We start from the raw sequence: 21,677 nt of genomic DNA on the forward strand, positions 1-21,677 counted from the left end.
TTTCATCTTTAGGTCATCCAGGTGCCACTTTTCTTTTATCAAACAACACAAGATTGTACGTAGAGCCTGTATTTTGAATTCCAGGGCACAGTGTGAGCACAGCAAAGATAATCTCACGCTGAACACTGAATCTAGTTTTCACGATGAGTTCATCGGTGCATTAAAAACAGAGAAACAAAAGGAGCAACAGGCTGAGGTATCACTCTAGAGGGATTTGTTCATGGCGCAGCCCTCCTGTCCAGGGTGTGTTTGATGAAGAATCCTGAGATTTTGTGCCGATGTTTTCGTAGTTAAAAACACTTTTGACTGCGACGGCTCAGCGACGGCGAGGACGACAACGGCCTCTGCGTTCATCCCATCCCTCGGGACATGCGCAACCCATTGCCCACCCAGTGAACCTTACGTATTGTTTAATGAGTTGAAGGGTTGACGACTGCTGATGTGGCTCAGGCTCATTAGACCGAACTGCCCAAACCAGTAGTGTTCAGTGTCGAGAGCCGGCGCTGTTTACGCGTCCGCTTTGGCACTCGGTGTATGTTTGAGGTGGATTAGATGAGGATTTGTGCTTGTTTGTAACCGTAGCCGAAGATGTTTGACTCCCGAGGGCGGACGGGCTGGACTCACGCCGTGCACTGTACGCCGCGCAACCTCCCCCTGCAACACACAGCTGCTGCATGCAGGCCCCAAATAAATAATCCCTGCTGCGGGAGCCAAAGTCCAGCGGCTTAAAAACAGAGAAATTATGGCGGTCACGTGTTTTGTCACATCATGTCATGCTAAAATTTAAATGAAAAGTTAAATAGCCTTTTTTTTTTTTTTTTTCGACTAAACCGCAATGCCACTAAGGTAGTTTGACCGCAGGAATGAATCCCAGGTACAAGAAGACCATCACTCGTTACAAATGGGTTTTAATCCATCGATCCGATCATTTAAGATTATTACTAATAACTTACTGTTTTCTTAAATATTCACAATGTTCCATTTCATCTAATGCTAAAATAAATCTAATGCTAAAATAAATCAGAAATATATCCCCTTTGTGCTGTGAAATAGCAACCATAATACATTATTTTTTTTTCCAGAATACTTGTTTTTCATTTTATGAGTATATGTATTTGAAAAAAAAAGGGTTGGTATTATGTTCTTTCTTGAGCATCACCCCCCCCCCCCCCCCCACCCTAAATAAAAAAATTAATTCATATTCAAAAGAAAGCAATTTAAAAGTTGTATTCTAGCAGCGGGAAAAGATAAATAAGAGATAGACCAGTGTGGCAGCTGTGGCTTGGAGAGGCAGCAAAGAACAGCCTTGCGGGAAAATGTTGTGTGAGGGGTTATGTCAAGTGCGTTGCCGTGAATTCTTTAATTTTCCTTTTTTTTTTTTTTTACCCGCTGAAATGCCGTCCCGATGGAAATAACCTGAGACAAAACCTGTCCGCAGCAGAGGAGCGACTGACAGCCTGTAGCCATGGACGGGTCTGCTTCCAAAAACAATGAAAGCGCCTTCCCCAGCTTTGTGGACATCGACGTCTTCCTCAACAAACACAACTCCAACTTCATCTGGCTCCTCGTGGGTACGTTGCCGCCGGCGCTGGCGTTCCGGGAAATTTCCAGGTTGTTCGATTTGCCCGTTGGAATTGAATTAAGCTGAATTTAATTGGGTTAGTTCTCGGTCACGCACGTTTATTAATGTTCTCCTGGCCGGGTTCTCCCCGAACCCCTCCTCCTCCCCACAGTCCAAAAACAAATCACCCGTTCGTTGTCTGTATTTGGCTCCTGTGATTGACAGCTGAACCCGCCCGGTTTTAAGCCCCGCCCCTTCCCGGGATCGGCCTCGGCCTGCCGCATAATGGCTGAAAAATAAGATCTGATATGGAACAATAACTGAATCAAAACAAGCAGAACGACATTTCCAACCCGAGCGGAACATTTATTTAATATTCTTGTTTTTCCCCTCAAGTGCATTTTGTCCGATCCGTGTTTATCTCCGAGTTTATCCGCCAAAGTCCAATATCCTTATAAGTCTGTGTGTCTGGGATCTCGAATAAGGTTCTGCAGAGCCCGGACTGAGATTTTTGCGATCACACGCCGCTGGGTTTTTCCATTTTTTCCTCCCAAGACGTGAGAGGTCATCCTGCGGCCAGCGAGAGGTCCTCACATCTGCAGGGGAGCCGAACCAAAAAAGGAGTCTTTTGAAATGGGGGTTTAAGTTTGGTTCCCCGGGTCTCACCCTGCGGCGTCTCCCTGTTTGGTTTTCCAGCCACCATCCTGTCCTGCGGATGGATCATCTACCTGACCTACTACAACTCCCGCAACATCGGCCTCATCCTCACCCTCATCATCAACCGCCTCTACAAGGATGGCTACATTCACATCGGTGCGTTTGTGGCGCGTGAAGGTCGGAGGAAGACGGCGTGATGGATGCAGAAGCGTTCCGATCCAAGCCTTAACTCGGTCCGCTGAATATTTCATGATCCGGCAGGTTTCCGCGGGTGATTATCCCGGCGGCAGACGACGGCCCACACCAGATTGGATTTCTCAGTATTAACGACGCGGCGGAGGTGTTACTCAGCCGTAATTGTTCCGCATATTGATCAGCTCCTTCAGAAGTCTTATCGGCCCTCGCCGCGAGCCGGCCGGAGCCTCCAGGCAACGACAGCCCGCTGCCGTGATCGATGCTCGGATTTTTTTTTTTTTTTTCGGCTCATCGGCGACGCGATAAAAGCTTCCGTGTGAAGCCGCGTCGTCTCCGCCCGCGGGAACCCGTCCGACCGCGCGTTTGTAGAAACACAGCCGTGACAACAAAAGTCCCGAGAGCCGTCCAGCTCGGTTTCTGTTCCGGGAACTAACCTCCTCTCAGGGGACCTTTTTTTTAGTTTTGCATTCCCTCCGGCAGCCTTGAGGGTCACGCACCCTGAGCTAGCTTATTCAAAAATGGCTTCTGAGCTCCACCGATCGGCAAGCACAGATGAGTTCCGATGGAGGCGTAAAAAGAGCCAAGATGGTTCTAGCAGCCGAGGTCCAACGTTGCATCCATGTCTGGTGGAGTTGGGCGGTAATAGGACCCAAAACTCCAGGAGGTTGCCGTCTGAGAGATGTTCGAAGCCGCCGACGGTTCGGCGGGACACGATTCCTGGAGTCCAAAGAGGAATCCTGTCGGTCCAGGACCGACTTGTAGGACGGTTACATCCTAGTCGGTACAAATAATGGAAGGCGGTTTACGGTGTTTGGTGGTCATGTCGCCGTCTCCAATAAAATGGATCAAGACCACGACGAGTTGCCGAGCGGACGAACGCGGTAGGTCGTCGAGCCGGTTGTCCTTTCGTTTTTTTGTTCGCCCCTTCATCGTGGCCCCCCCGAGCGTAAGTCGGACTTCTCTGATGGCGGTTCCGACTTCGGTCCGAAAAGTCGCGTGACATAGAACCGTAACTCTGACAAAAGCGGAGGGCCTCATGTACGGATATTTGTCATTCCTGTGATAAATGTCCCGTCAGCTTTGGTTTCATTTCCCTTCTGAATGCGCCGGCTCTCCCGCAGGCTCCTTCTCCTTCTCCGTGCTGTCGGGGAAAGTCATGTTCCGGGACGTCTACTACATCAACCAAGACATGTCCATCAGGTGAGCCGCCCCTCCGGCCGCGACCCCGCCCTCGTCCACGCCCGATTGATTTCATTTGTTTTCTTCGTGTGCGTGACAGGATACAGGACGGCTTCCTCATATTTCGCTGGTGGAAAATGTACAACCCCAAACAGAAGCAACACGGTAGGCGACAGACCTTTCAATTTTTTACCTTCCGCTCGCCGGACGCCGCCACCCTGTCTGATGGAACGCCGATCTCCGCGTCTTGTGGCGCCGTCAGACCCCAAAGCGGAGACCCGGCTCTACGTGACCGTCAACGGCTTTGAGTTCCACGTCTACAACCGCACCGACCTCTACGCCCGGCTGCAGGAGACGTTCGGCCTGGAGCCGACGCTCGCCGCGCCGCGCAAAGACGAGGAGCGGGGACGGACGGACGGGAGCAAGACGCTGGACAGGTCAGATCGGCCTGGAAAAATCTGATAAAACGGAAGGGAGGGGGGCTGAGAGAAAACGTGGAATCTCAAAACACACACACACACACACACACACATGAGCTGATAAACAATGAGTCATCTGGTCATTTCCAACAGCATGGATGTCACAGTGACTGCAGATGGATGAGAATATACGTATAATATAATATATATATATACATACATACAGAGCTCCTGTAACAACTGTTTTTTTTTCCCCTCTTTCTCACACCCTCTGTCTTTTTCCTCATTCATTTTCTTCCTCCCGGCCTCATTCTGTCCCCCATCCTCCCTCTGTCTCTCTCCGTCCTCGTATCTCATTCTCTTTCTTCTCCCCTCGTAGCGTTCGTCCCTCTTCTGTCCTCTCTTTTTTTTTTTTTTTTTTTTCCCCTTTGGCACACACACACACACACACACACACACACACACACACACACATACACACTGTCTGTTACATTCTGTTGGGTCCATTGTGCGGCCGTCTGGCGTTCGGGGAGTGTTCTTTCCCGGTGGCGTTTCTCCAAAGTGTGATAAAACTACCGTATTATCCGGACTATAAGCCGCTTCTTTTTTCACACGCTTTCAACACTGTGACTTCAACAAGGGTGCGGCTTATTTATGTATTTTTGGGGGGCTAATGAGCTTCATGCCGCCAAAACAGTTAGCCGCGTCACGTCGCACCAATGATATTACCGTGAAATTCTTCCAACACCGAAGAAGACAACTTTAATGGTTCAAGTGAACAGGAAGACGACAAAGTTAGCGATCAGCTAACCGCTCAAAGATGTGTCTGTAACATCATTCTGTGTAAATATCTGGTTACAACATGGACACCTGCGGCTTATAGACAAGTACGGCCTATATATGTGCACATACCGTAATTTCCGGACTATTGAGCGCACCTCAATATAAGCTGCACCGGCTGGCCGATCGCTATCTCAGGCTTCCTCCTGCGCACTAAAACCGTCAAAGTCGTCATCTTCGGGGTCGGAGTTGAACGGACTTAGAATTTCCCGGTCATTTTATAAGTGACGAGGATAGACGTTTTAGCGTCGTGAAGCTGGTTAGCGTCCCCCACCCAAAAAAGTCCATATATTAGCCGCATCGTTGTTTATGTGAAAAAAGTCGCGGCTTATCGTCCGGAAATTACGGTATTTATTTAGTTATTTGTAGCCGGCGCGGCTTATACTCAGGTGCGCTCAATAGTCCAGAAACGACAGTAAACATGTCTCTCCTCCCTTGGACGCTCCTGCAGCGTCAACATAAAGGCCGAGAGTCCGGATCCGAGCTCGTCGTGGCGTTCCCTCATCCCCGTCATCAAAGTCAACATCAGCACAGTGAGTTCCCCCGCGCCGCCGTAGAACCCTCTTCGAACCCGAACCCGCTTCGAACCCGAACCCGCTTCGAACCTTTTTCTCCCCCCCCCTCCGAAAGGGCCGCTTGGCGTTCGGCAACCACCACCTGCCGCAGACGCTGTGCGTGAACTTCGAGGACGCCTTCCTGACGTACGCCACCAAGCCGCCGTCCAGCCACCTAGACCAGTACATGCACATCGTCAAGGGGTCGCTGGAGAACGTGCGCGTCATGCTGGTGCCCAGCCCGCGCTACGTGGGCATGCAGAACGATGAGTGAGTCCCCCTCCACCCCCACCTTCAGAACCGCGACGTACGAAAATACGACTTTACGATGTGAATGCAACAAGTCCACCGTTTATCTCCCATCAATTTCTTAAGAATGCGTCGTTCCGATGTACGGCATCGACTCCAACTGTCCGCCATGACACTTTGCGGCTGCAGGAAGTGACCTCATGCTTTAGAGAAAGTTGACACTTTGGACATTGGTTATCTTCCGTTGAGGTCAAAATTTTCATTTTTTTAGTTAGTTAAGTTTTAGTTTTTTTTTTTTTTTTCCCCTGCCTGATTTATTATTTATTCATACTATTTGTTTATACTATTTATACTATTTTTATTTATTTATTTAGGGTTCACAAACTATGTACATTATTTCACATGGAACTAGTTTGCGAGTGAGCAACTAAAACGTCGCGCTGGCCCTCTTCCGGTTGTTCTTTCATTTTCGTTTTCGTGTTGTTCCACGCCGTAGGAACAGAACTCCCACTTAAGTCAAGGACCTCCCGAGCTTTGGGTTTCCCTTTTTTTTTTTCTTTAGCATCCAACGGGGCAGGGGTTCAAATTACGTTAACCGTCGTCATCAAAGAGCCATTCTCAGTATTAGAAAAATAGCTGGGCGATAGTTGGAAAAGCAATCTCCGGTCTCGACCTCCAAGAGTCCTTGAGGTGCCTTTAAGCTTTATTGCACGCCCAAGGCTATTGCACCTTAAAAAAAACGATGCGGAACAACGCCAAGCACTTCTAACCGCCGCGGTCTGTACCTTTTTAACCCCACCGTGAAAAACACGCCGCCGTCCGCTTCTCCCCAGACCCCCCCGGCTGATGGGAGAAGGCTTTGTGGTCATGCAGTCCAATGACGTCGATATCTACTATTACCAAGATGAGCCAGGTACACACATACTCACACACACATGCACAGAGATCTCCCGGTGTGAAATTGAACCAGATGACGGGAGCGGGGAAGATTCGCTCGCTCTAAATAGAAACCGCTACCACCGACTCAATCCCCCCCCCGGCCCGACCCTGAAGCCGAAAACGTAAACAGCGGATTTCTAGCATCCGTGTGAAGATGCTAACAGCCAGCTGGCCGGCCAGGGCGTGAACATTCCAGGTCCATCTGTGAACCCACACACACACACACACACACACACACACACACACACACACACACCGTGTTCCGTCTGTGGGATGGCGAGCTGCGGATTAAGGATGAGTAACTGCTGATGCCTAGCTTGTTAGCCACCAGACCACAAAACCAACACTGTTTACCAGCCTTAGCATTGTTTTGTGTTAGCGGCCCTGGTTCTGATATATGTGTATATGTATGTGTGTGTGTGTGTGTGTGTGTGTGTGTGTGTGTGTGTGTGTGTGTGTGTGTGTGTGTGTGTGTGTGTGTTTGCCTGCCCAGGCCTGGTGCTGTTGGAGCAGGAGAGCGGCGAGGAGGCGGAAACTCACAGCGAGGACGACAAGCTCCAGGATCTGCCGCCGTGCTGGGGCCTCGACATCGTCTGCGGGAAGGGAACCGATTTCAACTACGGCCCCTGGGCCGATCGGCAGAGGTGGGTTCTCCGGCGGCGCTCGCGTTCTTCGGCCGCTTCCGCTTTTCCAGATCGGGGACTCACGTCTCGCACACACACACACACACACACACACACACAGGGACTCCCTGTGGAAGTTCTTCTTGCCGGCCGACTACCAGGCCATGAAGGTGACGGAGGCGGCCCAGCCCGGGAAGCCCCGGCAGATCCAGGCCTTCGAGCTCCGCATGAACATCATCGCCGACGCCACCATCGATCTGCTCTTCACCAAAAACAGGGTGAGCCTCTCCCTCTTTCTTTCCTCCCTTTCTTTTGTTTCAAGCCTCTTTGATCCGTTTTTTTTTTTTTTCTCCTTTTTTTCATGCCTCGCTATGTTTTTTTTTAGCTTCTTGTTTTACATCCCCCCCCCCCCCTCAAAAAAAAGAAAAGTTGGTCCTGCAGCGTAGCAGGGGATTTTCTCTAAGCCGACGACGTGAGGCGCATTTTAAAAACCCAGACGGCTTCAGATTTTGCTCTCTTTTGATCTTCTTTTATATATATATATATATATTTTAAATCAGTGATATGACACATAATGCTCGACTTTCCCCACAGGAAACCAACGCCATCCACGTCAACGTGGGCGCAGGGTCTTACCTGGAAGTCAACATCCCCATGACGGTCGGAGAGAACGGTAAGATGGCGGCGGCGCCTGAAGGGGTAACAGCGGAACCTCGACTTGCGAGTTGATTTCATCCCGTGCTCGTAAAAAAGCGAACGTGTAAACTCTCCTATGGAGTCTCGACCTCGAAGATCGGGCGATTTCGTGCTGTGCCGCTATCGAGCGGACGCCATTCGTCGAGGTGCTCTTTGGGCGTCGGGCGCTCGGTTTCTACCGTCACCCGCTAACATTTGTGTCCCCTTGTGAGGTTTCACCTTTCAATACGGTTCCCAAACGCAAGGCAGGTTAAACATACTGATTTGGAGTACAGTATACCCTTGTTTTTCGCGGGGGTTACGTTCCAAAAAGAATCCGTGATAGGCAAAATCCGTTAAGTAGAAACCTTTATTTTATTTTTTTTACAATTATTATACAATTAAATACTCTATCATATATTGCTGCTGTCGTCCTTATGTTTTTTTTCTTCCTTCTTCACGGAACGAACGGAAGATTCATTCATTCCGTAATGCCGACCTACAGCCGCATAGCTTTTACCTTCCCTTAGCATGTCTAGAAGTTTAACTTTATCTGCGATAGATAGCATCCTCCGCTGCCTTTTGGGCCCTTTTGTCGGTCCAGAGCGTTTTGTCAACATTATGGGTTTTAGAGAAACTCGAAATTGCAAGAGAATTTGCACGTACGTAATGTAAATTCGGCAAGCTGTTTTACGTACGTGTACAAATTAAACTGCAACGTTATTGACGCACAGGTAGAGAAGAAGCCGAGTGACTCTTTAGCCAATCAGAATGCAGAACACGATGCACAATGCAAATCCGTGAAGTAGCGAAACCGTGAAAACTAAACGCTTTATAGCGAGGGATCACTGTATTATTATTATTTTTTTATTGCCGTTTCCTTTGTGGCATTTTTCCGTACTTCAGTCATGTTCTTCCTTTTATTTTCATACGGCTTACATCCTTTTTTTTTATCATTTCCAGACTATAAGCCGCTCCTTTTTTCACACACTTTGAACACTACGTCTTAAACAATGATGCAGCTAATTTATGGATTTTTTGGGGGGGCTAACGAGCTTCATGCCGCTAAAACATTTAGCTTCGTCACATCGGACCAATGAAATGACTGAAATTCTGACACCAATTCCGATACCGAAGACGACCACTTTAATGTTTTTAGTGCGCAGGAGGACGACGGGGATAGAAAATGGATGGATGGATGGACTTTTCCTCGTGTAACTTTTTATTAATCTTTTTCATTAGCCGTGTTCGGAGGAAATAAGCATTTGTGGATGTTACCGGTATGTATTTTATTAAAAGTAAAAAAAAAAAAATGTTACAACACGGACGCTTCTAGACAAGCGCGGCCTATATTTGTGCACGTATATGTATTTGTTTATTTTTAGCCGGCGTGGCTTATATTCAAGTGCGCTCAATAGTCTGGAAATTACGGTGTCTATATATTTGTCGGGTGTTTCAGGTCGGATAAGTGAAAGAGGCTATTGTTGTTCCGATTTGCGTTGAAAATCGTCGGCCCATAGGAACGGATTTCCAGCGTGACTCGAGCACCTCCTGCTTTCAGCGTAACCTTGACTTACGAGTTTAATTTGTCCCGTCATTTGAGCTCCGAACTCAATATCCCCGTATATCAAAATCAGATGTTCCCATTGAAAGGAGTTTGAAACACTATTCATTTGTTCCAGAGCCCGGTTTTGTTGCATGTTTTCAAATCAGGAAAATGTACTACATTAATAGAAATAATGTAAAAAAGAATTATACAAAATACAAGAGAATGTAAAGAAATAAACTGGTTTTATTAAATGTAGACCAATTCCTCGCTCATTGCTACTTGCTACAAAGTATCGCTAAATGTAGCTCGCACACCGTGCTACGCTTTATGGATAAACTTTAGCGATGGAGTGAATGCCGTTCCTCTTTTTAAACCGTCCCAGACTGTCTTCTCCATCTCCTCACGGACAATTTTGACGATACGCATCTCATTTACCTCGTCTGACGAAACAGCGACGGCAGCGTCCGTGTCAAATGCTCATCCCGCTTGCTTGTACTCACACAAACCAAAACGTAGCGAGCGACGGCTCGTATCTTGAGAAAACCCGCGTGTCGGGGCAGTCGTAAGTCAAGGTTGGATGTGCGTTTCGATGTGGAAAAACCTTTCGTTTCCCTTCTCCTCGCCCTCCAGGCTACTCCCCCACCATCAAGGGCCAGCTGCTCCACGTGGACACCACCAGCAGCATGCAGTACAGGACCCTGCTGGAGGCCGAGATGCTGGCTGTGAGTGGGCGGTGGTCGCCCGTTGCCGAACGCGCAACGAGACGCCCGATGACGTGCGCTCGTTTCCGTTTCAGTTCCACGTCAACGCCAGCTACCCGCGGGTGTGGAACATGCCCCAGGCTTGGCAGTGTGAGATCGAGGTGTACAAGGCCACGTACCATTTCATCTACGCGCAGAAGAACTTCTTCACCGGTGAGCGCTCACCTTCGCCCCCCCCGGCTAGGGAGGTAGCTCCGAGAGTTAGCCTAGCATCTTCTTCTTTCTCTGGACAGATCTGATCCAGGACTGGGCGAGCGACAGCGCACCGGACATCTACTCCTTCGTCCCCTACTCATGGGCCTTCAAAGTTCTCTTCCATCAGTTCGAGATGATTTGGGCGGCGAACCAGCACAACTGGATCGACTGCTCTACCAAGCAGCAGGAGAACGGTGACGAAGAGAAGCCGCCGGCGAGTTCGGAACAAAATTAAAAAAAAAAAAAAACATGCCCACCAGACATCCGCACCGTCAGCTCCTCCTGGAAAAACCTGGAGGCGGCCGTTTTTTTTTTTTTTTTTTTTTTTTTATCCGACGGAAGCTCCTCCAAGTCCCTCAAACGATTAAGTAAATAACGGTCGATTATTAGTCCTCCGTCTCTCGATACCCCCTGATTGCCGTCTAGGTAAATAAACACCGATTCGGGTTGAGAATCCCAACAGCACCGGCTCGCTTTTATTTGCCAGGATTAAGGATTGTCTCGACTGAAATTCCGCACAGAAGGAGATTTGAAATGTTTTCCTTCTAATCGTCCGCTTCCCGTTCGCCTCTCCGCAGTTTACCTGGCGGCGTGCGGCGAGACGCTCAACATAGACTTCACCCTGCCTTTCAACGAATTCGTCCCGGCCACGTGCCACACCCGCTTCAGCCTGAAGGTGGGTCGCGCTTCCCGTCCACGTCGGCCGCCGCCGCCGCCGCGTTTTCGCCCTCCGCCCGCCGCTCAAGTCGATCTCTCTCGCCGTCCCCAGGCCGAGGACACGGACCTGCGTCTGTCCCTGCCGGAGTGCCACCCGAGCCGCTACCCCCTGCTCACCCTCGCCAAAGACTACCAGAACGTCAAGCCGCCGCCGGACGTGTACATACCCGGGGAGAGCCAAGGGCCGCCGCCTCCCAAGCCCGCCAAGTCCCGCTGGAGGAACATCACCCACGCCGAGTGAGTCCGCCCCTCCCCCGGAGAGGTTTCGGTGACCGCTGAGTCACCACCGGCTGAGCGCTGAGTCACATCAAGAGCGTATATGTTTTTTTTTTTTTTTTAAATATAAACATGAAGGTAACACCAGCCTTTTTTTTTATTTTATTGTATTTTTTTTTAATGCAGCGGCATCCAGATTCCGGATATATCCGGAGATAAAGTCGTCCGCGTGTCCTTGAGGGGGATGAACGGATGAAATGCAGACGATTTTATAAACCGCTGCACCATTTTAACCGTCACGTTGTCAACCCTCGAGGCTGGTTTTTACTTAGTTATATATTTTTACAGATTTTTATTTATTTATCCACGCGCAGCCGAAGGTCTGGGCGTCAAAACCGTCTGCCGGTGTGGAAATTAAAGGTTGATAATAAAAACTCTTCAGTCGAGTACGTACGAAACCGTCCCCGCTCCGGTCCGCCATGACGCTTCACGGCTGCAGGAAGTGACCTCATCCGCAAGAGGAAGTTGATAGTCAGCCGCTTTCCAAGTGACTGCATTGACGTTCACTTGATAGTTTAGTGCCGAGTGTTCAGAGTTAGTCTTTTTTTTCTTTTTTTTTTAACTTATTTTTTTTAAATCCGCTCCATAGGAGCCGCACCACAATAGAACTGATCCAGCCAGACGCCCCTTTTTTTTCTTTTTTTCTTTTTTTCTTTTTTCCACCCGCCGTCTTCTCTCCAATGTTGTATTTCCACACTGAGGTCGGCTAAAGTTCGGAGAGAATTTAAATGTGCCGAGACGCAGCATCCGCATTTCTTCTGGGCGGCCAGAAAGTCGCACGTCGACGAGTTTTCAAGCTTGAAAATCCATTTTGACACGACGTCTCCTTCGCTCCCCCGCAGAGCCGGCTGGGTGGACTGCTGGAGCGTTCCCAACTTCCTGCTCATCATCAACTACACCTGGCATCCCATCTATCCCCAGAAGGCCGACGAGCAGCTCAAGCAGTCCCGTAAGCCCGTCCCCCCCCCGCCGTTCTTTTCCCCGAAGCGCGCGGGTACAGATTTGAACCCTCCCTTCACCGTCGCCAGTGTCCGAGATGGAGGAATCCATACTGTCGGCGCTGCGGCCCCCCGAGCTCACCTCGTCGCCGCACAACGCCCCGCCCCGCTACACCACGGCGCCGTCCTCTGCCGCCCTCAGCCGGAACCCCACCGACCCGTCGGAGCTTCCCCCGGACAGGCTCCACGTGGAGATGGAGATGTCTCCGGACTCCCAGATCCTGCTCTACGGGCCTCTGCTGCGAGCTCTCATCGCCATCAAGGTACGGCGTCCTCTCCGCCGTTCCCCGAGGTCACCGGCGAAGCCCTGACCCGCCCTCGTCCCCCAGGAGAACTACTTCGGCGAGGACGACATGTACACCGACTTCGAGGAGGCGGTGTCCAGCCCGGTCCTTTCCACCTCCTCGTCGGGCCTGGGTTGGTCCCCGCTGGGCGTGGAGGAGGGCGGCCAGACGTCGGACATCCACCCGCTGGACCTGCGACCCTGGGACATCACCGTGCTCATCAACCTCTACAAAGTGCACGGCCGTCTGCCCATGGTAGGAGGGGAGACGGACGCGTTTTCGAGGGGAAAAGCTCCGAACGATCGCTAACCCGGTTCGCTCTCCGGCTCCAGCACTGCAGCGGCGAAGGACCCGAAGGTCCGTCGGGCTTCCTGGAACGACTGTGCTTCGAGATGAAGAAGGGCTACAAGGAGACGATGCTTCAGCTCCTCCTGTCGCCCGTTCACATCTTCGTCAGCGACAACTACCAGGTGAGCGGGGAGGCGTGGCCTTTTAGGGGGGGGGAGCCAATCCTGAAATAAAAATAAAAAATCTAAATGTGGGTCTGCGCCCGCAGCGTCCGACGGCGGACGGCGTGCTGAGGGACGGCCACCTGAGCCTGTCGGGCCTGCAGATGAGAGCCCACGCCATGTTTTCGGCTCAGGGCCTCCCGCTGGGCAGCGACACGCTGGAGTACGCCTGGCTCATCGACATGCAGGCTGGAGGCCTCGCCGGCAGGGTGACCATTCCACAGGTGTGTGTGTTTACACAGTGGAACCTTGACTTAATATAGGAATACTCCGGGGTTTTTCATTTATTGTATTTTCACGACTATGAGGCGCGTATAAAAGTCTTAAAAATGTGCAGCGCGCCCCAGTGCGCGGTGTGTGTGTTGTTGTAAGGCGGATGTAGTAGAGGACACCATGAGAACGTTAAAGGGGGAAGCGTCGGCGTTGATGGTATATAAAAGAACGGGTATGTGCGTTACGCGGAACGTCGTCGTTTTAACAACCCTGAAAATGGCAAAGAGACACTCATATGAAGCACAGTTTAAACCGAAGAATTTAAGATTAATGAATCGACGGCTCGGAAGCGGAGGAAGCTGGAAAACGAGCTCCGACGGGTCAAGAAGACGCAGCTGAGTTTCGGCGGATACAAGGCAGGGCGGCCCGAGTCGGAGGAAAGACTCGAGCAGCGGCTCGCCGAGCAAAGAACGAGTCGGAGAAGCGTTTCGACGGTGACCAGGAATGAAAATTGAACATTCCCAAGGAGGTCCGTCTTCCATTCGGACCATAACTACGGTAGCACGGCAACTTCCGGCAGATTTTAATGAAAAGCCGGCCATCTTCCGCTCCTGCTGCGGCAAACGCATCGCCGACAAACACATCCAGCCCAGACACATCACTAACATGGACGACCGCCGTGAGAACGTTAAAGGGGGAAGTGTGGGCCTGGATTTTATATAAAACCTATAATCAGGTGCGCCTTATGTGTGTGTTAAATACAGTAATGGCACACATAACTGAGACTGCGCCTTTTAGAACGGCGTGCCTTACGGTTGTGAAAAAAGCGGTATTTATGGCGAGTTAGAAGCGAGTGTGATGAGTGTGTGACGCCGCTGTCCGTCCGTTCTGACACGCCTGCCGGCCACCAGGTAGCCCAGCGGAAAACCCTGGAAAAATACAAGCGAGGCCTGCTTCGTGAAAAGATTGAAAAGTTGTCATTTGTGAGATACTGTGAGAAGGAACACATTAACTTTTTAAACAGACCAGCAGTCACTCCATTGCTAAGTTTAGCGATAAAGCATAGCAAAGCGTGCAAGTAGCATTTAGCAAATCATTGTAGCATCAAGTGTGTAGCAACTTAGTTAAGTTACGCGATAGCGCACTAAATCAAAAACTGTGCCAACATAAAAAAAATGCTAAATGCTAATAAAAAAAAATATATATTACTTAATAATATTTTTTTATTTCATTAGATTTTTTTTTTTTCCCCCACTATTTATTTTGTCATTTGTTATTTAAACAGTGCATTTTTCTTATTTAAAAACAGAACGGATTTATAGCGTTTCTATTCATTCCAATGGGGAAATTTAAAAACGACGAATGAGCAAATCGGGTCACGAGCTCGGTCGCGGAGCAAAGCGGAAGTCGGGTTGTTGCCGCACATTATAAGACGTGCGCTTGACACGGTTTGCCTCCTCTATAACTTGTAACCCCCTTCTCCGCTGACCTCGTGTCGGCCAGGTGGCCAGCATGATCGAGTGGGGCGAGACCTTCCTCTTCCACGGGGTGTCCCGCGAGTTCCAGCTGGAGCAGCCCAAACCCTCCGTCATCTGCCAGCACGGCGTGGACCGCCGCATCTGCGACGCCAAGGTGCGGGGCGTTTCGTTACGGACTAGATAATAAACCGTGGCGGCCGCGGGCCTCCCCGATGGCGCCGGGGTCGGAGAGCGCTCTCCTCCTCGCCCGGCCTCAAACAAGCCTGCAAATCCTATTGATCGGCTCACAGCGGCCCGACGGACTGAACAAAGATATTCTCAAAAAACAAAAAAAAAACGGAGAGCCGTCGTCACGCCGGTTTCTCTCTCTCTCTCCGGCGCTAAACTCTAAACCGCGTTTTTTTTTGTTTTTTTTTTCTAGCTGAGCTGCCTGCCGGGCCACTGCCGCACGTCAGAGGAGCTGAAATACACCATGACGCGGCTGGCGGTGGACGGAGTGGACCTCTTCATCGTGGAACACGGCTGCGCCGCCAGCGTGAAGGTGATCGTCGAGAAAGACCACCCGAAACGGCGGCTGATGTTTTTCCCGCGCGGAAAAGACCCGGTTAACTTGATCTTTTTTTTTTATTTTTGTTTTTATCGCTCTCCTGAAGACGGGCATCGTCCGCGTAGCCAACTGCAACCTGCACAACCAGGCGGTGGGCGAGGGCATCAGCGCCGTGGTGCAGGACGTGAACATCCGGCAGTACATCGAGCAGCAGCAGCACGGCGAGGCGGCGCGGCTGCAACCGGGTCAGCCGCCGGGCCTCGGCCAGCCGGCGCCGCTCCGCCGCTCCGTCTGGCTGGAGGCCGGCTCGGTCAACTTGAACCTGATCACGGCCGACGTGGCCCTGGCGGCCGATCACTCGGCCAAATGCGAGGTGCAGAGGCACTTCCTGGAGCTGCACGACGGTCAGACCAAAAGGTAAAAGCGCCGTCGCTCTCTTCCCGCCGGGCCGCTCGGAGTTCTAGAAACGTTGACCGCTCTCCCGCCCGGCCCAGGCTCTGGTTCCTGTGGCCCGACGACGCCGCCGTCCGGAACAAGCGCGGACGGAACCGCTGCGGTTGCCTGGGCGGCTGCAGGTTCTTCGGCGGAACCAACATCGGCCTGGACTTCTTCAAGCTGGAGGAGATGACGGCCTCGTCCTCCTCGGCGTTCTCCTCCTCCTCCGGCGCCGAGTCGGACATGTGCTACGGCCGGTCCCTGCTGCAGCCCGGCGACTGGATCATCACCAAGGAAACACCCAAATTGGACGGTACGCCGCTTTCCACGGTGACATTCATCCCGAGCGGATGCTAAAAATACAATCCAGTAAAAGTCCCAATTAGTTCCGTAAAAGATGGCCGGAGCGCTTAACGCGAGACGTTGTTATCGCCGCAATTACCAAAGCGGCATCCGCGACGATGACGACGAGCTCGGCGTCACGTCAGCGCTTTCGCTTATTTCCGTATTGCGCCACTCAAAGCCTGACACCGGGTTGATCCGGGGCGGAGAAGGTTGAAAAAAATGAACGCGGCGTTTGAAAGACGATCTACAGAAGCCCAACAATCCCCCAACAACACAAATAACCTATTTCGACTAATACCAGCAGCGCTGACGGCTCCATGAAACGCTATATTAATATCTTAAATATTCATGAAAGATCTAGCAGTGGCGGGAAGCTGCGGAAAGAGACGGCTCGGACTCGGAGAAGGCGCGAGCGTCATGCGGTGCAGACAGGGAGGAACCAGAGAGGAGCATCGTGGGAGATCCAGGGGCCGGGCCAGCGGTCGGCAACCCGAATTTAGTTAGAATTAGAAATTTTATTCTGGTTTGTTCATTTCTTAAAGGTCATTTTAAATTTGAAGATCATGGCGATCTTGTAACATCTAATTAAAACATGTTCAATTTTTTTTTTCGCTCTTATTAAGCAACCGCACGCGCCCCAGAGAGAGGATAGGGTTTTTGGATAATTTATGTTCCGCTTTTTTTTTTTTTTTTTTTCATAAATACAAGAAGGACTCAAATAGACTTAGACAGAGTATTTTGCTTAAAAGTAACCTTCAACCCTACTTCTTTTTTTTGTTTCGAAGCTAAAAATGTTTTGTTTGAATGCGGAAAAGTCTCTGCAGTTATTAATTGATTCAAAAAAAACCCAAAATATTTAATTTATACATAGCATAAAGGCAAGAAAAAAAGTAATCATTTAATGCCGTGTTAATGCTTTTTAAAATTTCAAAAGGGTTGTGTGGCTCCCGCTGTTTTCTTTACCTTTTTCTTTGAGTGCTAAAGGTTGTCGACCTCTGATTTAGGCTAAATCCAAGTGCAAGGACTCCTTTTGCAAAGCAAAGAGAGGATGGAGACTCAAAAAGTTTTTAAATGTTATGCATTTGTTCTTTTGAACATTGGATTCCCCCGGACGCCTCGCTCCGCTCCCTCTCACGGGACGAATTCCAGTACGTGTAAAGCGTTCTGCTGCCGCCGCAGCGGCGAAGCGTTTCATATCCCGGGCGCCGTCGGCTTTTAAACCCCCCCCTCCGATGTCGCCGATCGTAAAAAGCGCAGCCGAGCTCGGAGAAAGTTTTTGAGTCCGGACGGCGGTGATTGGAAGTGAAAAGCGTTAAATGCCGCGTTTAAACATAACAGGGCGCGCCGCCGCCGCCGCTAACCAGGAAGTCTCCGCAGGCCGGGCCGCCGTCCCGAAGACGGACTCGCACTCGCCCTGCCCGCCGCCGCCGGAGGTGCCGGAGAGACGCAACCAGCCACATCTGAGCCTGCAGGTTCCCCAGCGCTCCCACAGCTCCGCCTCCTCCTCCGAGGAGAACAGCTCATCCAGCGCCGCGCTGCCGCTGCTCGCCGGGGAGAGGGACTCGCCGTCGCCGAGCACCGAGGAGCGCATGTTCCCCGTCAACGGGCGCGGCCTCGCCGAGTGAGTGCGCCGGTCCGGTGCGGCGCCGGCGCGGCGGTTATTCGTTTCTAATTCTGGCGGTGTGTTCCCAGGACGCTGGGGGACGTCCCGGTGGTCTCGCCCGTGTCGCCCAACGGCGCCCAAGAGTGCTCCTCCGTGCGTTCCCCGCTCTGCTCCCCCCTCAAGCGCCAGTCGTCCGTGCACTCGGGGCGTCTGGGCAGCACCAAGAGCCTGTCGGCCGCCGACAAGCCCCCGCCGGTGCTGTCCGGCGGCGTCCAGTTCGGCGGCGAGGTCTCGCGCAGCGACGAGAACGTGCTGGACTCGCCCCGCCAGCGCCGCAGCTACGGCTCCTTCCCCTTCACGCCGTCGGCCGACTCCAACACCTTCCACCAGTACCGCTCGGCCGACTCCAGCATGTCGGTGGCCGACAGCGAGGCCTACTTCTCCGCCGCCGAGGACTTCGAGCCCATCAGCAGCGCCGACGAGGGCCCCGGCACCTACCCGGGCCGGAAGAAGAAGCGGAGGCAGCAGATGCAGCAGCCGCAGCAGCCGCCGTACCACATGGAGAACTACAGGTGAGGGCAGAGGTCGGGCGCCGCGTGATTGACAGGCGGGGGATCCGGGTTAAGCCCCGCCCCCGACACCCAGGAGCTGTTGTTTTGCATCACAACAATCCAAATATGGCCGCCTTGTCGACGTCCATCGGGGACGCCGGTTCGGTTTTAACTCGCTTTGACAACAAAACGCATGAAGACGAGGAGCGGACTATTATTATTGTGTAATGACATTTTTTTTTTTTTTTTAATACCCTGCAAGTGTTGCATCCGCTCGTTCCCCAAAGCGCCGGCCTCGCCGCCCGCCGCAAATACCATTCATTACTTCGATTGTCCGCGGCGCCACGTGATGAAGAGCCGGTTGTTACAAATGAGGGGTTTTGATCCGCGGGCGCCGCGCTTTCCATTTATCTGTTGTTTTTCCTCTTTTTTTTTTTTTTTCGGAGGGGGAAAATTGGAAATCTGCTTTGTTTAACAACACCCTTGTTTTGTCCCGCACCACACACACACACACACACACACACACGCACTCGTGTATTGACGTAGCCTCCTCACAAATACACAAAAAACAATCAATCATTGAGCCGTTTTCACGTTTATGGATGGAATACAAACGCACACACACACACACACACACACACACCCTCAGCTGTCTGACCCGGCCTCCCTCCCCCTTCAGTCGGAGCTCCATCTACCACAGCGTGGAGGGCCCTCTGACCTACGTCCTCAACGGCGAGCTGATCACCGAGCCACGCCCGCTGCCGCCGCCGCCGCCATTACCGCCGCTGCCTCCGTTGCCCCCCCAGCCGCTGCCCAGCCACATATCCCAGGCGTCGTTCGTGTCGGCGCTGGCGATGGAGGAGGAGAGCTCGGTGGAGGCGGAGAAGACGGCCGAGCCGGGCCCCGTCACCCGCCAGCCCCACGTCATGGCGTGCTACCAGAGCTACCTGGCCCACTACCAGGTAAAACCCCCCGCCCCGAACGGCGGCCATCTTTCTCCGGGAGGAGGCGTCGCTCCCCTCGCCGACTCTCCTTGTGTTTGGCGGCAGGTCTCCAACTGGTCCGTCAAGCAGCCCACCAACAAGCGGACCTCCAAGTCGTCCCTGCACCGACCCCTGGATCTGGACACGCCCACCAGCGAAGAGAGCTCCGCCTCCTTCGACCAGCTCTCCGTTCCCACCTTCAAGGTATTTTCCAACGGAGGTGGGAAAAGGAAAAAAAAAAAAAAAACACGCATGTCCACTGTCCAGTTAAGGATGGGGGCAAAAAAAAAAAAAAAGACCGAATGGAGGTTTGAAGACAATCCGCATGCCAAAAGTGCGCCAAAATTAAAGATTATTTATTTTACATATAGCACAGAAAACTTACAGGACTGTCTCAGAAAATTAGAATATTGTGATAAAGTTCTTTATCTTCTGTAATGCAATTAAAAAAAAATCAAAAAATACTTTTTCATGATATTCTAATATTTTGAGATAGGACTTTTGATTTTTCTTAAGATAAGAATAAGAATAAGAACAACTTTATTTATCCCGAAGGAAATTGTTGTGCCACAGTTCAAGTAAAACATAACAATAACAAATAATAGTAGGAAATTGTATAAACAGTAAAAAAAAAAAGGGGGGGTGACTAAGAAATACAAATGAAACTATAAAGTGTCAAAGTTGAGGCTATAAAGTGTTTTAAGGTCTTTAGTACAAAGGTAAGCCATTATCAGCAATATTAAAATAATAAAAGGCTTGCGATATATCACTTGATTTGTAATGAATCCAGAATGTATGACATTTTTGTTTTTGTAATTGCATTACAGAAGATAAAGAACCTTATCACAATATTCTAATTTTCAGAGACAGTCCTGTAGTCTCGCGTGACGTTTCGAGCAAACTCAGGCTCTGACCAGATGCTCACCAGAGCAGACGTACACTACGTGGCCAAAAGTATTCGCTCATCCATCCAAATAATCGTTATCGGGTGTTCCAATCACCTCCATGGCCACGGATCAAGTATGGAAGTGTTTGGGAATGAAGGCAACTCGCGTCGTGCAAAGAAGTCGCCAACTTTCTGCGGAGTCAATCGTTTCAGACCTCCAAACTTCATGCGGCCTTCAGATCAGCTCAAGAACTTTGTGCGGAGAGATTCATAGAATGGGTTTCCGCGGCCGAGCGGCCGCATCCAAGCCACGCCTCACTAAGTGCAATGCAAAGCGTCGGACGCAGTGGCGTAAAACACGCCGCCGCAGCGGAGACGCCTCGTCTGGAGTGATGAATCCCGTTTCCCCATCTGGCAATAACATACTTGTAACAGAGTCCGGTGTGGATGAGCTTGACTGGCCTGCACAGTCCTGACTTTAACCCGAAAGAAAACCTTTGGGATGAATTAGAGCGGAGACTCAGAGCCAGGCCTTCTCGTCCGATATCAGTGTGTGACCTCACAAATGCGAAGAATGTCCCGAAAATTCCCATAAACACACTCCTGAACCTTGCGGACAGCCTTTCTAGAAGAGTTATAGTTGCCAACATTATAGTGAACCCTATGGATTAGGAATGGGATGTCACTTAAGTTCATTTGCGAGTCAAATCAGGTGAGCTAATACTTTTTGCCATAGAGTAGAGTTACTTATGTACAGTATGCAAGTTCTGAATTACTGCGAAAATCCTGTTAAAGAACTGAATCCTGAAGCAAATACTTGTGGCCACATAGTGTATCTCCTCTGGTGCTCATATCTCTGGTAAACATCTGAGGTAGGTGCTCAAAAGGTCATGCAAGAATAAGTTTTCTGTGCTATATCTAAAATAAATGATCTATACTGCTCAAAAAAATAAAGGGAACACTTGAACAACACAATGTAACTCCAAGTCAATCACACTTGTGTGAAATCATAGTGTCCACTCAGGAAGCAACACAGATTCATTTTGACTTGTTTTAAGGACATTACATCAAAGTTGGATCAGCCTGGAGTTTGTTTTTACACTTTAATTTTGAATGTGATTCCTAATCCAGACCTCCACGGGTTGATACAATTGATTTCCATTGATCATTTTTGTGTGATTTTGTTGTCAGCACATTCAACTGTGTAAAGAGCATTTCATAAGAATATTTCATTCATTTAGATCTAGCATGTGTTTTTTAAGTGTTCCCTTTATTTTTTGGAGCAGCGTATATTGTTGGAGCACTTGGGTGTGCAGATTTTTTCCAAACGCGAACACGTTTTTGTATTTCAGATTACAAAGCAGGGCCTGTCCGCCAGCTCCCTGCTGGACAGAGGGCTGCACCTGATCGGCGAGAACAACAGGTAAGCCGGTGCCGTCCGGCGTGACTCGGCGCA

At 50.6% G+C, this 21,677-nt stretch overlaps 1 protein-coding gene across 23 annotated transcripts in view; it reads left to right on the forward strand.

The window, feature by feature from the left end:
* The window catches only part of bltp1 (bridge-like lipid transfer protein family member 1), a 56,121-nt gene that overhangs the window by 767 nt on the left and 33,677 nt on the right, over positions 1–21,677 (forward strand). For 18 of the 23 annotated variants that reach the window (XM_086150555.1, XM_086150564.1, XM_086150561.1 and 15 more), the window contains exons 2-30: positions 1,422–1,571; positions 2,258–2,374; positions 3,535–3,613; positions 3,693–3,757; positions 3,855–4,029; positions 5,303–5,384; positions 5,482–5,675; positions 6,488–6,567; positions 7,087–7,237; positions 7,338–7,494; positions 7,811–7,889; positions 10,071–10,162; positions 10,237–10,354; positions 10,435–10,590; positions 10,975–11,072; positions 11,166–11,350; positions 12,232–12,338; positions 12,418–12,650; positions 12,717–12,926; positions 13,004–13,141; positions 13,228–13,404; positions 14,897–15,025; positions 15,293–15,412; positions 15,525–15,835; positions 15,913–16,166; positions 17,576–17,819; positions 17,891–18,373; positions 19,032–19,539; positions 21,574–21,644. In XM_086150555.1, the coding sequence (XP_086006681.1) occupies positions 1,466–1,571; positions 2,258–2,374; positions 3,535–3,613; positions 3,693–3,757; positions 3,855–4,029; positions 5,303–5,384; positions 5,482–5,675; positions 6,488–6,567; positions 7,087–7,237; positions 7,338–7,494; positions 7,811–7,889; positions 10,071–10,162; positions 10,237–10,354; positions 10,435–10,590; positions 10,975–11,072; positions 11,166–11,350; positions 12,232–12,338; positions 12,418–12,650; positions 12,717–12,926; positions 13,004–13,141; positions 13,228–13,404; positions 14,897–15,025; positions 15,293–15,412; positions 15,525–15,835; positions 15,913–16,166; positions 17,576–17,819; positions 17,891–18,373; positions 19,032–19,539; positions 21,574–21,644 (4,919 nt within the window). In that variant the 5' untranslated portion in view covers positions 1,422–1,465. The remainder of the gene's footprint in view (positions 1–1,421; positions 1,572–2,257; positions 2,375–3,534; positions 3,614–3,692; positions 3,758–3,854; positions 4,030–5,302; positions 5,385–5,481; positions 5,676–6,487; positions 6,568–7,086; positions 7,238–7,337; positions 7,495–7,810; positions 7,890–10,070; positions 10,163–10,236; positions 10,355–10,434; positions 10,591–10,974; positions 11,073–11,165; positions 11,351–12,231; positions 12,339–12,417; positions 12,651–12,716; positions 12,927–13,003; positions 13,142–13,227; positions 13,405–14,896; positions 15,026–15,292; positions 15,413–15,524; positions 15,836–15,912; positions 16,167–17,575; positions 17,820–17,890; positions 18,374–19,031; positions 19,540–21,573; positions 21,645–21,677) is intronic. The other 5 variants (XM_086150565.1, XM_086150580.1, XM_086150571.1 and 2 more) reach the window with 2 other exon arrangements.

Source organism: Fistularia commersonii, chromosome 8, assembly GCF_037954325.1.
Source record: "Fistularia commersonii isolate RoL2024-O1a breed Wild chromosome 8, RoL_Fcom_v1.0, whole genome shotgun sequence".
NCBI classification, from domain to species: domain Eukaryota; kingdom Metazoa; phylum Chordata; class Actinopteri; order Syngnathiformes; family Fistulariidae; genus Fistularia; species Fistularia commersonii.